This window comes from Gossypium hirsutum, chromosome D05 (genome assembly GCF_007990345.1).
Source record: "Gossypium hirsutum isolate 1008001.06 chromosome D05, Gossypium_hirsutum_v2.1, whole genome shotgun sequence".
In the NCBI taxonomy this organism is placed as follows: domain Eukaryota; kingdom Viridiplantae; phylum Streptophyta; class Magnoliopsida; order Malvales; family Malvaceae; genus Gossypium; species Gossypium hirsutum.
Genome location: NC_053441.1, coordinates 1,689,297 through 1,707,302, shown reverse-complemented (window position 1 = coordinate 1,707,302; position 18,006 = coordinate 1,689,297). Strand labels below are relative to the sequence as shown.

Genomic DNA, 18,006 nt, shown 5'->3' with positions numbered 1-18,006 from the left:
AACCTAATAAATCTGTTCCTACTTGGGTTGAATTGAAACAGGTACTTTCACACTTTAATTTGTCTTAATTTAGCCTAAATTCAATTTAAATAATAAAAATACATGAAATATTAATCAATATTTTATTACAATTTAAAAAAAAAAAACTAATTCCAGCTCTGCATTCTTCTACACAGAAAGTAAAACAAGCCCAACATCTTCCCTGCTGGGCTATCTTCTTGGAATTTGCCAATAACAAGTTTCATCTCCAATTTCATTTTAAAATCATCTCATTACAAGCTGTCGGCTCCACGTGATCTCTTTCTACTCCACCGTCCATGCTTTTTTTGTTGGGATCTTTATCCATAATTGCGTAGAATTTATTTATAAATTGTTAAAACTTAATTAAGTATAGAAATAAGATGTTATTTTCCATAATAATTAAAGTTTTACTAGACAAAATTAAACCCACTTTATATTTTTTATAAAATAAATTATATTATTTTAAATATATTCTGTCTTTTATATAAGCTGAACAAAATACTCATATATATTTAAAATTTGAACTTTATTGAATTTAACCTTTCAAACCAAAATTTTACTTAATATTATTTTCATTTAATCACAAATGTACCATAGTGTAATAATATATAAGGTGTGAATTAAAATAATATTTCTTTTCAGCATTAATAAAATTTAAAAGATTTGTACTATTTTAATTCCTTTTACATATTATAGGGAACAGTGCATGAGCAAGGGGCCGAACCGACAATATCAGAAATCCAAGTGAAAAAACAAGAGTCTCTGACGCTGGAATTGGAGGAAACCATCAAACACTCCCCTCAACACCCGAGGCACAGTCCCTTTTGAATCTCACACCCACTCCATAACACATTTTCCCCTTATAAATACCCATTCACTAATTACAATCTCTTCATCAAAACATTCACAATCATACTTACACTTTCTAATTTCCTCTTCAACTTGTTTCATTTGATTGTCATCATATTTAATTCATAATGGCTAAAAATGTGGCTCAATCTGCTACCTTGGCTTCCCTTGACCAAAAGCTGGCCTTGGCAAAGCGCTGCTCTCATGGTAAGTATAAACACTATTTTACTCTACTGGTTTACTTATTTAAACGAAAAGGTAACTTAAATGAAGATCTGTTTCTTCTTTGGCACCATCAGAGGGCGTGGTTGCTGGAGCTAAGGCAGCCATTGTTGCTACCATTGCCACTGCAATTCCGACTGTAAGTATACGATGGACAATATCCCACATTAGATCCTTTTTTTCTTAGTGATTGATGATTAAATGGTAACAGTACCATGCATATGCAGCTAGCTAGTGTAAGGATGCTGCCTTGGGCAAAAGCCAATCTTAATCATACCGCGCAAGCTCTCATCATCTCCACAGCGGCAGGAGCTGCTTATTTTATAGTTGCAGACAAGACTGTTTTGGCTACGGCACGGAAGAACTCCTTCAAGCATGCTCCTAACAATATGGAAGCATGAATTTGAGCTGGTTTTAATTTAAACTCAACATGTAAGCCATAATTATATTACCATTCAGTTGGCTAAAAAAAAGGGGGGGTGGGCGGGGAGAGTTGTATTTGTATATATAAATAAAGATGGTTTTTTATTACAAGAAGTTTTATACCCTTTGCATTTGGATCGGTTTCTGTGTCTGGTAACTCATGTAATAAGAGTTGGGTGGTTTGCAGGGGCTTTGGATATTAGCTTACATAGCTAGCACGAGGTTTTAATGGCTTTCTAGTTTATATTCAGATTCCAAGTCCACCTTGGATTTTTCTAAAATAACATAAAACAAAACCAGTGATGTTTCAGGGTTATTCTGTTATATTATTTATGGTTAATTAGCAATATGTCTGGTTTGTGATTTGGGTTCGAAAGCCCAATATGGTATTGTTGTCTTTTGGACACTTACAACATTTGATTTAGGACTTCCAATATGCGAATCCTTTTCGCAACTATGAAAGTGATGGAACCTTACCTTACCGCTCGACGAATGTTTGCTTGACTGCCATGGATGCTATAAATGTAGGCAATATCTTGCTGATAGAGTAGCTTTCACTAATCTCACAGAAGCATCATTTTTTATGGAGCTTGGAGACTTAAATTTGATAAGCATTCAGATCAATAAAATTAAAATTTTATTTTTTATATACGTAGATGGTATCTATAAAGATTAATGATAATTTTATTTCGACTACTTTATTCATAAATGCTAAAAAAATAAAATATTACAGGATTAATTTTTGAAAAATATTTTCAGCCGGAAGCTTTTTCAGGTGATCTATAGAAAAGTACTTTTAACTGGAAGCTCTTACTATTATTTTTCAATAAAAGTGCTTCCAACAGCAAGTCCTTTCTCCCAAATCAACAAAAGCGCTTTTAGCAGCAAGTTCTTTTCCCCCAATGATCAAGGCAAAAGAGCTTTTTGCTGGAAGTGCGCTTCCAGCTGAAGCACTTTTTTACGTATCACCTGAAAAAGCTTTCAACCGGAAGTGTTTTTCGAAAATAAAGCCTATTCCCATCAATTTTTATTTAATTGGCCTAGTCCCGTAAATATTTTTCTTGACATTTAATGATAAATTAGTCTTTTATTTCAATAGTAAAAAATAACTAAAAAATGTAAGACTTTTAAATTTTAAATTTAAACTATCATAATAAATGTTTAAGAAATCATGAATATAAAGATAAATATAATATTTTTTAATAAATTAATTTTAGTTACAGCACATTGCTCCTAACAAAATATTTTTTTTTTGGTACAAGAGGAAGGAATAAACCATAACTACACCAAGTAAGGTCAAGTCATTCCAGAATAATTATCGTGCAGTAATTTGAGCATTTCTTCCGGCGGTTGCATGAAAATATATCTATCCAACGGTCTTGAAAACACCATTGAAGTCAAATAATCAGCAACCCTATTACACTCTCTGAAAATATGTTCTATTTTAACCATCCAAGGAAATTCAAATAAATTCTTGATGGCTTGACTTATAGCAAAATATTGATGATCCTATAACTAAACATTTAGGATTTAATTTATTAATAGCATTAAAAATTAAAGATACTCAATTCTAGTCAACAAACATGCACAATGAGGGTTTATTAGTTTAGATTATATATACGCATAACATGAATTGCATATACTTAATCATACTATTTGTTACAATATTAGAATAGTTAAATATTTAAATATTCTAATCAACAAGGTAAATATTTTAAGCTATGAAATACACAACGTATATTCAACAAGCCTAAATATTTGTATTAAATAATAAAAAAATAAGTAAAAAATCAAAATAAATCAAATCTCACAAACTTAAAAAATCAAAAATTTCAAAATCTCTAGGAAAAGTAAAAAAGTTCAACCATTCATATTGATAAAATAACAAAAATGATATGCCTCAACAAGGTAAATCTCTTTTAATTTTCTTTTCAATGGAATAGTATGAGTTGAAACAGTTTAAGATATAATCAAAACATTGAAATATTAACAAAACTTGACAAAAATAATTTAGGCTTATTTCATTCTAATTTTTTTCACATATTTCATGAAAAGGTAAAATAAAATATTAGAATAACTTAATTCACAAATAATGACTCGGAAGACATTGCAATCCCCGAAAGATTTCTATCGGAGAGCTAAAATCCATGGATCTTATAAGCCACATTTGGTGTGGTAATTGATATTCTAATCAGCTTAAAAGAATGGTGCATGTAAAAAGGCAATTGGCTGAAACGAGGTTAATGGAAGATAATTTAATGGAGCAGTAGGATTTAACCATCCAAATCCAATCTCTTCAGAAATTCCAACTTTATTTCAGATCTTTTAACAGCACGTGGATTGACAATCACTAGTTAATCTCGTACAATAATTGGTGCCAAAATCAGGAGATAGATAGATGCTGAGATTACTAGTCATTTTCTCACTTTTTTAAAATGGTGTGATCATTATGAAAAATATTTCAATTTTTTATGGAATGTGAAATGTCCACCGCAACGCGTATACTTAAGGATTGAATATATTTTAAGTCATGTGGTGAAGCAAAAGGGTGGGGAAGAGAATATACAAATTTGAAAACCAACTGCTATTAATGAAGGTGGATTCTCTCAAGTATTATTGAAGGGAAATGGACCCTTTTCTTCTCTTTTTTTTCCCAAAAATTAAAACAGTGACATGTAGAGAATAAAGCTGGACTCCATGGCTGTTGTTCTAAGGTATTTTCCCTTAGAGGGAATATTCATCATGTCTACTTAAAATATAAAATTATGCCAAACAAGTAACGTTTATGACTATACGACTATTTGGAGTTCAACATGTTTACCATGTAAGCAATAGAGACCGACACTCATCTACCATAGTCATCACCTACTAGTATGATTACATAAGAAATTTTTGTCAGATTATACATTATTAAGCTGTTATTTTTAATAGACTATTTAAATTGAGAAGACGGTTATCATTTGTCACCTATATACGTTAGTTTCAGAACAAAGTCTTCATTATCAACTTAGTTAAAATTTTTAAAAGTACTAATCAACCTATCAGGAGTTTCATCTTTAAAAATGAGACAAAACCAACACCACCTTCTTCGTTCTCTCCCTCAATTCTCCTCTTACTTACATCTCTATGTTATTCTCCCTCTCAATCCGCTACTTATAATTGATGTATTTTCGCTCTTAATGATAAAATGACCCCTAATTTTACACCGATTTTTTTTATCAACAAGTATATTCTCTTAGTGGCCTTTTAAATTGCAATTTTCGTTGCAAACACACATTTTTTTTTTGTTCTTACAGGGCTTTTATATTATTGATTGTTTTTAATATTTGGTGTGGGTTTGTTAGCTCTCAACTTTTGACACGATTTTGGTGGACGTTCTAAGAATCTTGGCAATGCCTTTATTATGAAAGGTCAAATGCAGCTCATCACATCATATGTTAAAAATAAAAAAAATAAAAAGGATGGAATTTTTCAGGTGCAATGGAGCCCAACTCCAGTGTGCAAACCTTACTTTTAAAAATTTTATCCGATAATTACTTATAGCCCACCAGCGTCGGTCCGCCGCGAACCATATTCATCCATAACATTCCCCTTTTTTCAAGGTTCACTTTTGTGTGATTAGAGGGAAACTACAGATATAAGTCTAGTGTTTAGCTTAATTTATGTTTTTTATAGACCGAGTTAAATTATTAAAAAATATATTATTTTGAAAATATTTTTATATAAAATCTAAAAAAAATACATACATACGATAACTTAAAACATTGCAATATTTAAAAATTATTTTTTTATTGTTAAAAGATGCGATTAGATTCATAAAAATATGAATAAAGTGAAGCTCGATATTGTTTATCAACTAATAATAAATGTTTCAAACAACAAAATTATTACAAGCATTAAGAAAAGTAGAATGGAAGTTACTCCCTAATTTGGCAAGTGCATGTGCATGGGTACATTTATTCCCTTGTCGAAAGAAATGTTACACATATACACTCATCAACCAAAAGAGAGAGAATTAAATTAACCATAAGATAAATAAGAGTGGTTTTGTTAACTGAACTCTATTTCTAAGCGCACACAATTCGGGTTAGTTAATATTTAATTTAATCAGATAACAATATTGAATCATTAAATATTTGGTTAAAATATAAGCTATAAATCCTCCAAAAATATATAAAAAAGAAGCAGACGTGTTGAATCATTCATGTTTAAATTTGCAGTAACTTGATTATGAATAATAAATAAAATAATGTGCATCATTCATGGGATATTTTTGTGTATGCGCAGAAGCTCCAATTGATATGAATCTTCAAATAGCTTTTGAATTATTGCAAGAAAGCGGAATCGACACATTAAAAAAAAATTTTAAAAAGGAATTTTGCAATGCATGTGCATTATAAGGAATCAATTCCAAATGCAATGTGCATATATGTGTATATATATTTTCCTCAAATGTTTTCTTAACCGCCACTGCATAAGCCTACTCATGGAAGCTACATATCTGACTCTAGTTGGATGAGCCTCAGTTGGCACTTGACGTGCTCATCCAAGTCAGCTTTATGGGAGGAGCGTGACGTGTCTGCACAAGTGGACACCCCACCTCAGCAATCATTTTGATTCACATGGCCCCACCAATATATATTCTATCGTAACTATAACTTATTCTAAAACTTAATATATATTAAACTTTATGTGAATTTTTTTAAAAAACTTGGTCAATAATAAATATATAGGTGGAATAGTAATAAATTCGTAATTTAATATTATTGGACGACCATTGAATTTGTAATTTGTAATTTGAAATAATATAAAAGTATGAAAAAAATAATAAGTGTCGTCATAGGAATTGAATTAAATTAGTTTTTTTAGTGCATGTACTGTTAAAAAAATCAAACATTAAATAGATCCATTTAATAATAAAGTGATCTTGTAAGCACATACGCCTATATATGTGTATGTATGTATGCTTAAACTATTAACAAGGTATCCTCTAGTTTAAGAAGTAAATATCATATATATATATAATTATGCTACACTCGTGATAAAAAATAATATAAAATTCAAATGCAGTTGGACTGAAATAGTAAAGATGATAAGGTAAAAAGATAAAAACAATAAAAAATATATTATTTATTTAATAAGGCAATAGTATATATGTTAATTATTACCTAAATGAGTTGAAGTTGGTTGAGTAATAATATCAATTCGACTGAAGTGTTAAAATTATTGAGTTAAAGATGGATTTCAGTATCAAATTTTACAATACTTAAAGTCGACTAAAATTTCCATTGAAACTAGTCTTGTGTTCAAGTCTATAGACAATCCTAAACCCCTTTTTCCCTTATTAAGAAAAAAGAACTACAAGACTTGAAAGAAAAGAGAGTTAATGGTTTATCTATTTATGAAGGGAAATAGTAGACTCCATATCCAAATAAGAGCTTCCCCTCATAACACCTATAGCTAGTGAGTAATATGGATGAAAGAGAATATAATATTTTTACATTGTTTTCCAGCAATAACGATAGGGAATCACATAAAGAAAGAGGCATGCTTGCATGTTATGGAATTTTAATTTTGAAAAAGTATGCGTGCATGAATACATGCAATCATATGACATGCAGTGTACTGCTAACCCTATCTTCCCAAGAATACTGTAAAGTATCAGAACTATGACCAGCTTAGCTAGGTTTTATCTGAACACCCAAGAAAAAAAAAATGTCAGCTTTAAGAATCCCATGAAGAACCCCACCCCCCGCCCCCCCCCCCCAAAAAAAAAAACCTAGCCCTTTAACAAGTATATATAGCCCCTCCCATCCCAAACACCTAAATCACCAATTAAACTAACAAACTTATTGATTTAGCTACTACTTTTCTTTCACTCAAAGCCCTTTATTTTCTAAGGAGGTAAGCTTCTTCAATCTAAGCTTGCTTTCATTTTCTTATGAAAACCAGAAAAAAAAACTGGGGTTTGATTTCTTTTTCTTATTTTGTGGTTTGTAAAATGGCTTATCAGGGATAAAAAATGAGCTGGACAGGAGGAGATTGGATGTGTGCAGCATGCCAACACCAGAATTTCAGAAAGAGAGAAGCGTGCCAACGTTGCGGGTATCCTAAGTATGGTGGCCCTGATGTATCGACTTACTTGTACAACAGGACCGAAGCTTTGGCCGGTGACTGGTATTGCGTTGCCATGAACTGTGGAGCTCACAACTACGCTAGCCGACCAAACTGCTATCGATGTGGTACCATGAAAACCGACTATGGTGGTTACACTGTGATGGGGTCTGAAAGCAGTGCCCCACCTGGGTGGAAAACTGGTGACTGGATGTGCACCAGGTGAGTTGGCCTTGTTATAAAATTCCACAAATAAGCTGCATTGTCTCTGTTTGTGACATTCTTGATACTGCATTCTTTTCCATTTTCCAAGCAATGATAATAGGAAGTTTCAGCAGATAGTAAATTCCCATCACAGTGTTCATTTGAATGATGATGATGATGATATGCCTGATTTATCAAGTGAATGTGACTGCAATTTTGTATTGACAGATATGGGTGTGGAGTTCACAATTACGCTAGCAGGCTTGAATGCTTCAAATGCAAGACACCAAGGGATTTTGGTAAGAAAAATCTTGGTATAGCCATTGCACCATTGATCTTATCATAGCATAGAAAAATGACATTTTTTTTCCTTCTATTTTCAGGTGGTGCTTAGGATATTCAAGAAGAACATGGTATGCAATGTCGCAAATTTTCCATCATCAGTTTCTGTTTTGGAATCAAATAACATATAGATAGATAGATAGATAGATTAACCAAAGGTGAAGGCCTTTTTTACCAAGAATAGCTCATATGTAAACTGCACTGATCAGCAGAAGAGGTTTCAGGCTTTATGAACATGAAGCTTTGAGATTAATTTTTCTAATGGAAAATAATATCTTTGTTTCAGCCTGTGGGTGTATGTATGAATGTGGGGAAACCCATAATTGAATGCTACTACATTTTTGGGCTAATACTACTTAAAGGACCACCGGTCTCAGCATTCAACAAATGCAATAAAATTAAATTCAAAATTAAGATAGCTGAAATTTAGAAATAAAGATTCAAGGGATCAAAAGGCAGGGTTTTGTCTCAGTGCAATAATTTATGATTCTTTTAAGCGTAAAACCTTTATGGAACTATATATATAATATAATAATGAAGATAAGAACCAGATGCTCCCTTCTTTAGAAGCATAGATGCCAATGCCCATTGCCAAGTTCAAAGCAAAGTCAAATCCCACACATTATTATTGGCACAAGTATTTGTCTGCATAACCTTTTCTTTAAGTAATTTTCTTTTACACATATATATACACACATACTTTGTTGTCTCCCTCCTACTGCCCTGTAATGTAGCTTTTGTTTCACAAGATTCTAATTGGGATTGGGCAGTGCTGCTTTTATGTTGCTCATATTATTCTTTAAGATGTTTAAGTGCCCCAATTTCAAGTGAACCAGTTCTGCAACAGCACATCCATGGGGGGTCCAGAGTCTAGACAGAGGTAAGAGGGTACATTGCTATATGTTGCTCATTTTTTTCACTTTACACTAAAATAATTTCAATAATGTTGCTTAATAAATTAATTAATTTGGACTATGGAACCTAGCCATGCAAAACTATGGTGCTAAATCAAGAATCTTGTTACTCTGTTTCATTACAATGAAGGCATCGACAAATATAACTTTCTAAAAGTCTAAAACCAAACAGAATATTCAAACAAACATGCAAAAATGATTATGATAATCATTTTTAAAGCACCCAAAACCAAATCAATGCAATTCAATGCATTTTCTTTTGTTTCTTAATTAATTCTTTCAAATGACCTTTCAGAAATTATTGGAACACTTGAGTGGCACTTTAGGATTTTGATGGGTTATAGGATTACATTTATAATATTTTTTTTACTGGTTGTTTAGATTCTGAATTTTATTTTATTTTTACAGGCAAGCAATTATATTACAGGGGACAGGAGAAAGAATTTACAAACATGGGATTAAATCTCAGACTTCATGCCAGTTAATTAGAAACACAAGTTTTGTTACTAAACCAATGACGTGATATCAATGGAAATCTTTTATCATTGAGTAAATATAAAATTTATTAATAATAAATTCCTATATTTTGTATTCAGATTTCAAAACGTGCATGGAAGTGAATGGATGCTGTTGTCCTCAATCTTCTTAGCTGCCCGACTGTTGCTTTAATGCTGAAATGATGAAACCCTGCTATACAATATTAAAATCATAATCTCACAATCTTAAAATAATATATTACTCTCTTAATAATGAAATAATACAAAACGACATGGCGACTTGAGATGGCATCTTTTAAACATATTTCAACACGAATTGTATTGAATATGAAGAACATCTACTTTACAAAAATTTCATATCATCAAATGCAAATTAAGCCTCTGTCCCTTGTCTGTCTTTATTTGTAGGTAGGTATCTCTTTGTATACATTCATAGAGTGATCATTTAATTTGCTTCTAACATTATCGGTTCAGCCTTATCTTATTTGGTACTGTTGTTGTTGCTGTGGAAGCCTTGTTTTTTTTTTTATTGACACCATAGTATGAACAAGATGTTGTGCACTTTCGATAGGCAAATATACCCTTACAAGTTACAAGACAGCAAGAGTTTCCATGCTTGTATAGTTCAAGTTTTCCTACGTACCTTCTTTGCAGATTTAGCCCATTTTATAGTTGTTCTGGCTAAAGCATCCATGGGATCCATACATTTTTTAAGAAGAGGATCCTCTCGAGGTAAAATGTTCTGCAGTACATCCGAAGCAAGGATGACAATATTCACAGCTCTAATTAAAAGAACCTGAATTGCAATTCTCAGCAAGTTTCGAGCCCCTTCTATGTCCCTTTGGTTCCATGATTCAACTGCTGGCATTAGAATATGTTCCCTCGTTTCCTTGTCTGGCAAAACCACCTCAAAACCCTGCAAAAAATGTGTACTTTTGAATGAACATAGTGAAGATTCTTCCTAGTGGCATCTTTTGTCTTAAATTAGTTGTTTCACATGATGTTTTCCAACCAAACCAAATAAAGGAACAGATTTTGCAAACAATGGCGAATAAAATCTTAATAAACTTGAATTTGAAGAGTTCCCCGGTTTCCTCTGATAACATGACTAAGCGCTTGGTCTAACAATTTGATTGTTGATTTTATGACCCAAAGTTTTTAGGACACAAATTTAGCTTTCTATTATCGTACAATGTATATAAACTTGATGATACCAGAAAAAAAAATCAAATCCAGAATCAAATAGACCATTGAGATACCTGATTCTGTAATTTTTGTTGATATGGAGCAACAGCTATGGTTTCACAGGTGGAAAGTACCCCAATTCGAACACTGCTCCCAGCATCCAGTGGCTTCAATTTCGCTTCCTTGAGCTCCCTGGCAACACAGTCACCAATGTGAAAAAAGGGCAGTGAGCAGCTCTCAGATATCTCATCATGCCATGCATTTGAGATATGGCATGGCATCACAATGCAACGAGCTCCAGATTTCTCGAGAAATATTCTTTTCTGCCTCAGATTCTGGATAATAATATGTTCACCATTCACTTCCGATGAATGAACCGGACGGCGGCCGCCGTCTAGGGCCGGTTCACTGCAGACAACGAAAGGAACACATTCCTCCCCATTCCTAGAGCTCCACCACACAAGTTTCTCAAGGAATATAAGAGTGGACAAAACAGAAACCCCTCCAATTATACCTACTGTATTGGCTTGGCTAAGCAGGGAATTCTGGGGCTGACTTTTTAGTTCGGTTGAACTTGAACCTGATATCTTTTTGGATTCATAAAAATCTCCATTTTCATCTGTTTGTACCAGAGTTGAAGACATTTGTACTGCAAAACATGGGTTTGGTCTTGTTCTACACTGGCTTCTGATTTTACTTAGATTACCTACAACTGGTGGACAGTTTACTTTATGGAAAGACATAGTCAACCCTCCATCAAACATCCCTAACAGATGAAACAGTTCACCAATGAAATGTGTAGATTATGTTCATGCCTCTCACTTTTCAGAGTTCACTGATAAAAGTATCTTCGGGGTGGGGGGTGACTCTAATTTGCAGGTTCCTAGATATTTTATCTTATTGATTGTAGAAAAGGTAAAAAGGCAAAGAAGGGCACATGGAGACGATGATCCTTAACTCTGCAAAGGGTATATTTATATCTGCATCAATGACAATGAATGAACAGTCATATAAATGGGGAAAGCAATCTCCATACTTGTCACCGTCTTAGCTTCTGCCATTGCATCAATTTCCCACCGTTGAAAGCATATATGATAAATTAATAATTCAAGGAATTATTTAACAAATTCCAAATAAAGACAGACAGACATCACCTTTGGCCTAAATTATTTTTTACCCTTTTCCTGAAAACTGAAAATGTGACATTGTTTACAGCAAATTGTCACGCTCAGTTGTCAGAAGCGAAGTCCTTAACTATGGGGTGCTCAGCAAAATTACTGCTGTAATCGTCTGCTTGTGAAGCAACAACTCCTGTGGACTTAATCTATTTTAGGGTAAACTCTCAAGTTGGTCACCCAACTTCTAAGCCGATTTCATTGTGGTTACCTAAAATAAAATATTTGCAAACTTTTAGATCGTTTTCATTTTATGTAATGACTTAAAATTCACGGGCATCGAAAAAGTATAATATCGGGCCTCCGTCTTAGTAAATTGAGTCCGAAAATAATTATTAGAAATATTTACGAGACTAGTTGTGTGTTTAATTAAGTTTTAGATAGATGAATTCAATCTAATTAAGAATAATTAGGAAAAAGGATTAAATTGAATAAAGGGTAAATGTTTAATTATAGATCAAAAGAAAATAAGAGGGACCAAATGGGCAATTAAGCCACATTTGGAAGTTGAGGCGGCATAACATTGTAAAAATCTTAAATTTTTATATTATTTATTTATATAAATATATAAATTAATTATAAAGGATATTATTAAATTAATTATATTATAAATATTATATTAAGAAATAAATTAAATAAAGACAAATGTATGGTGATATTTAATACAAGTGTATTAATAAAATACATACATTTGTAATACTTATATTTAATTACTAAATAGATATTTGTTTTAATTATTATATTAAAGTAATTAAATAAAAGAAAACAAAAGAAATAAAATAAAGGAAATAAAGTAAAGTAAGTTAAAATAAAAGAATAAAAGAAACAAAAGAAGAAAGAAACAGAATAGCCAAAGACGAAACAGAGAAGAAACAGGGGAGAAAGAAGAAAAAAGAAAGAAAAAGGAAAAATTGAAGGTTTAAGGTTTAAAGCTTTGATTGGTAAGTCAAATTAGCCCTTTTCTCTTAATTCTAATGTTTTAAAAGCTTTAAAACAAAGTTTTGATGGAATTAAGTTGATATTTTGTAAGTTCATAGGTTTTCAAGTATAGTTTATGTTGAACAAAAGAGATGAATTAGGGATTAACTTGAAGGAATTTTAAGTTAGAATTGAAAAAGGGATTAAATTGTAAAAGAAACTATAAGTTTTATGTTTTAGGGACTAAATTGAGGGAAATTCGAAATTAGCAAAATATGCTGAAATTTTGATAGTTAAATTTTAGTTTGGATGAAATTTGAATAGAAATAGAGTGTGAATTGAATTAGGAAAGTAAGTGAATTTAGTTAGGATTAAATTGAGAATTAGGAAGAAATTGAATAGAAATTCAATTATTTATTATAATTAGTGCTGTAATTAATATTACAAATTATTATTTTCGTAGCTAATAAAGAACCCGAGGCATCGGCGTCAAAAGGAAAGGAGAAAGTTATCGAGGACTAAAACGGGAGAATAACGGTTTGTATTACTATAATTCAAGTTATTTATTATTAAATGCTAAATTTTAATTTATGTGTCTAGTAAATGAAATGTGAGGTAAGTATAATATTAGTATTAATTTATTATTAGTATTATTATTATTATGAGTGGGAATTAAATTGAATAGTTTATATGAATTAATATTTGAATTGTTTGTTGATTGAAAGCGGGAAATGAATTTGAATCGAATTGTGAATGGTATTAAATTGTATGGAAATGTATTGAGTTGTGAAAATGTGTGAATTTGTGAAATAATTATTGATTGAAGGTGGAAAAATGATTGAATTGAAAGTGTGAGAAATTGTGATTGAATTGAGAATATATGTGATTTAAATACCCTATTAACTAGTCGGGCTGAGTCGGATATAGTTGGCATGCCATAGGATTGGAAGAGTTCAGGGATACTTCGACCTCGAGTCGATGAGACACTGGGTGTCACTATATTTCTTCGGATAGATTCGATGAGGTACTGGGTACCAACTTTCTTCGGCTTTGCCGATGAGACACTGGGTGTCAACTATTGCTTCGAACTATCCGATGAGGCACTGGGTGCCATTCTGGTGTGTTTGGTTGGATCCGTGTATCCGCCAAAGTCCGAGTTTTGTTAATAGGGTAAATGATGAAATGATAAACCGAACGAGTTGGTCAAACGAGCTATTGAAATGATATGAAAAAGTTGAATTGTGAATTGAAATGTGAAATGAGATTGAGAAATGAACCTAAGGTTCGTGATTTATTCAAACTCAAATTGTGGATATACGATATTGGTTGATGATTTGCTATTGTTGAAATATTGAATTTAAATTGTATATACGATTTATGCATTACATGTACATTATTGTTATAATTTGAATTATGGTAATACCACTGAGTATGAATTACTCAGCGTACGGTTGTTTCCGTGCGCAGGTCGATAGAAGTCAAAGGTCCCGGTTCAGCATCCAGATTAATCCCGGCTTCGGCAAAACTTGGTGATGTATTTTTCCTTTGGTAAAGGTGGCATGTACATAGATTGTGTATAAAGGTTATTATGTTTTAATATATAATGGTTAAAAATGTTAGTATTAAAAGTTTATGGATTTTAATGAAAGAAGTCTATCTATTTTATCTAATTAGTACATTGTTAAATTTTAAATTGATATTGTGTAGATTGAGTTTGATTAGAAGTATTTAGAATAGAAAATGTGAATGTGAAATGAATTGGTTGAATTGGTGATATTTGGGAACTATATGGTTTTAATTTGCAGGGGGTTTTATGTAAAAATAAGCAGAAATGCTGCCGAAATTTTTATAAAAAAATGAAGTCATTTGGTAAACAAACTAATAAATTTTATGAATTATTTTAATATATTGGTTATTTATTTAAGAATTGTTGTAAATCGTTCGATACGTCCGGTAATGCCTCGTATGTGACACCCCTAATTTGACCCTAGTCGGAAAGCGGTTTCGGGACCGCTAAACCGAGTAACCAAATTATTTGAACATGATATTTATTGTCTAAAATAAATGTGTGAAAATTTTAAGCTTCGATTTAGTAAATTTCATGTGAATTTAGTCAATAGGACTTATGTGTGACATTTTTGAAATGTGATAGATCAAAACATAAGGACCTATTAGTGCATGTTGAAAAAGGGGGGACTTGCATGTCAATTTTCTCCCCCATCTAGTAGTGGCCGGCCATGACATTAGGATGGACAAAGGGTGATGGGCAAAACATGTCATAGACATGTTGTGTTGGTGCATCATGGGAGGAAACAATAAAGTAAAGAGCATGGGCAATAAAATATTAGTGTTAGTAGGATGAGAAACAAAAAAAAAAGAAAGGATATGTGTGATTGTCCCCCCCTTGCCGTGAGTTGAAGGAAAGAAAAACAAAAAAAAAAGTGTTCATCCTTTGGTTCATCCTTGGCCGAAAATTTTAAGGAGGAAGGAAGAAGAAAGATTGAAGAGGTTCGGCCATGCATGTAACTAGGCTAAGGTATGTTTGATGATGTTCCATGAGATGCATGCATGTTTTAGTTGTTAGCTTGAGTTCTACCTAGCCCATGGTCTAAATCTTGCTATGTGATGGAAATGACACTCGGCCATGGATGCATCATTCTTGCTTGGTGTTGATGTTGTGTTGGTGAGATATCAAGTTATTTTTGTGACCAAGTTGAGATTTGAATTTTTGGAATGAGTAAGGTTTTCGGTTATGTTGTTTTGTATGAGTAATGGATTGTTGAGTTCATGCTATTATGAATAAAATTGATTAAGAGAGGCTTGAGATAATTAAATATGCATGTTGGTGGTAAGATGAGCATTCGGTTTTTATCATGGAAGCATAGGAAGCTTGTTAAAGTTGAATTTTAGAAAAGTTAAATGTGTGTGTGCTTGTGCTAGTGCCGAATGTGCCTAGGGTGATTTAGCATTGAGTTTGGTGTTATATGAATTGAGTTTTATGGTTTTGGATTTTTAAGTGTTGTTAAATACTTTGAATAATATATATATGTGGCTTTGAAATGTGAAACTCGGCCAAGTGGTTATAAGCATGATTTTAGAGATTCAATGATATTCGGCCGATTTGAATAATTCATGGCACCCCAAGCAAATTAGTTTTAGATGTTAATAAAAATTGAAATTATTTAAAAGCATATTACCGAATGTGATTTTAGTCAATGATTCGGTTATGAGTGCTGATTTGTTTTATAATTAGCCGAATGTGTATATGTATACTATGAGGTGGTTTAGCTTAAAGAAAATTAAGGTGCTCGGAAGGTGATTGTCGTGGATAGTTTAAGTAATGAAATTTAATTTCTGTTATGTAAAGTGATGACATTGCTGTTTGCAAATTTGAAGTTAAAAATTGTTGATTGAGCATCAAGAGCTTATGGAAACAAAGTCGGATCGTGGAAAAAGGGAAATTGGTCGAATAGTCGGAATTGACATACATTAGCGATCGAGGTAAGTTTTAAGTATTAAAGCCTATAATGTGATTGAGTATGATATGTTAAGCACATATTAAAAGAATCATAACTCTATTGTAAATTTTTATGCATATAGCCTAATGGCTATTATGAAGTATAGGTAAGTTATTGATATGATATGTTGCCAAATGGATATGATATTATGAAGTGCTAAAAGGATATGTCAGAAGAGTAAAAATGTGATAAACCTGCTCAGGACAGCAGCAGTAACATGAATTTAGAAAATCACCATAAATTGTTGGAGTTGAATGGGAGGCTGAATAAATTATGAAATTAAAGCTTAATGAGTCTAGTTTCTTATAAAAGAAACCGTGTAAGAAAATTTATTTCCGATAATGAGATATTTAAAGTTGTGTGAGACAGTGCAGAATGACACTTAATCCTCTGTTCCGTTTTTAGAAAATCATTATAAATTGTACAAAAATGGTTATAAGATAAAATTTATATGCTTAGACTCCTTAATGAGTCTAGTTTCAAATGAAATCAAATACAACACATTTTGAATTCTGTAAAATGAGAAATCTGATTCGTAGTGAAGAGTGGTCAGATTAGTCAAACAGTGAAATAGGGGAAACTTTAAGACAAATCTGGTATTGATTGGCCAAACCTAAAATTCTGGAAATTTTATGGATGGAAGATATACGAGTCTATATTCAGGAAAATTTAACGGAAAGTGATTTGGAGTTTTGTAGCTCCAGTTATAAATGATTTAGTGATTATTGCTCAGGAAAAACAGCTTGTGCTGAATTTGAGATTGTGTTGTAAACCTTGATAAACTTGTTCTAGTTGCTCATAAGCTATTGATTAAACCCATACGTGAATTCTAAATTGTGATATTGGAAAATGATAGATGTAGATTCAGCCAAGACAGTGTATATATGTGATAAGGCCTAATGGCCGATGTGATGAATGTGAAAGTGTATATATATGATATAAGGCCTAATGGCCGATGTGATGAATGTGAAAGTGTATATGTGTGATAAGGCCTAATAGCCGATGTGATGAATGTGAAAGTGTATATGTGTGATAAGGCCTAATAGCCGATGTGATGAATGTGAAAGTGTATATGTGTGATAAGGCCTAATAGCCGATGTGATGAATGTGAAAGTGTATATATATGTGATAAGGCCTAATGGCCGATGTGATGAATGTGAAAGTGTATATGTATGATAAGGCCTAATAGCCGATGTGATGAATGTGAAAGTGTATATGTGTGATAAGGCCTAATAGCCGATGTGATGAATGTGAAAGTGTATATATGTGATAAGGCCTAATGGCCGATGTGATGAATGTGAAAGTGTATATATATGTGATAAGGCCTAATGGCCGATGTGATGAATGAGAAAGTGTATATATGTGATAAGGCCTAATAGCCGATGTGATGAATGTGAAAGTGTATATATGTAATAAGGCCTAATGGCCGATGTGATGAATGTGAAAGTGTATATATGTGATAAGGCCTAATGGCCGATGTGATGAATGTGAAAGTGTATATATGTGACAGGGCCGAGTGGCCAACGTGATGGATGTGAAAGTGCATAAATGTGATAAGTCCCGAAGGGCATTTGTGTCAGTACTATATCCGGGTTAAAACCCCGCAGGCTTTATGCGAGAATAT

The 18,006-nt window shown here is 32.4% G+C and overlaps 3 protein-coding genes across 3 annotated transcripts; 2 read left to right on the top strand and 1 right to left on the bottom strand.

Annotated features, from left to right (window-relative positions):
• Window positions 1-882: 882 nt before the first annotated feature.
• On the top strand, window positions 883-1,566 carry LOC107907448 (early nodulin-93). Its single transcript, XM_016834836.2, has 3 exons — window positions 883-1,077; window positions 1,170-1,231; window positions 1,320-1,566. Exons 1-3 carry the CDS (start codon window positions 999-1,001, stop codon window positions 1,491-1,493), a joined length of 315 nt encoding a protein of 104 aa, XP_016690325.1. The 5' UTR covers window positions 883-998; the 3' UTR covers window positions 1,494-1,566.
• A 5,738-nt stretch (window positions 1,567-7,304) lies between these two features.
• On the top strand, window positions 7,305-8,460 carry LOC107903313 (uncharacterized RNA-binding protein C17H9.04c). Its single transcript, XM_016829330.2, has 4 exons — window positions 7,305-7,419; window positions 7,529-7,851; window positions 8,062-8,132; window positions 8,217-8,460. Exons 2-4 carry the CDS (start codon window positions 7,538-7,540, stop codon window positions 8,225-8,227), a joined length of 396 nt encoding a protein of 131 aa, XP_016684819.1. The 5' UTR covers window positions 7,305-7,419; window positions 7,529-7,537; the 3' UTR covers window positions 8,228-8,460.
• A 1,082-nt stretch (window positions 8,461-9,542) lies between these two features.
• Window positions 9,543-11,830, bottom strand: LOC107907450 (uncharacterized). The gene is made up of 3 exons (XM_016834838.2): window positions 10,846-11,830; window positions 10,230-10,502; window positions 9,543-9,776 (listed from the first exon to the last, which is right to left on the bottom strand). The coding sequence occupies exons 1-3, from the start codon at window positions 11,533-11,535 to the stop codon at window positions 9,735-9,737; spliced, it is 1,005 nt and encodes a 334-aa protein (XP_016690327.1). The 5' UTR covers window positions 11,536-11,830; the 3' UTR covers window positions 9,543-9,734.
• Between the last annotated feature and the right edge of the window lie 6,176 nt (window positions 11,831-18,006).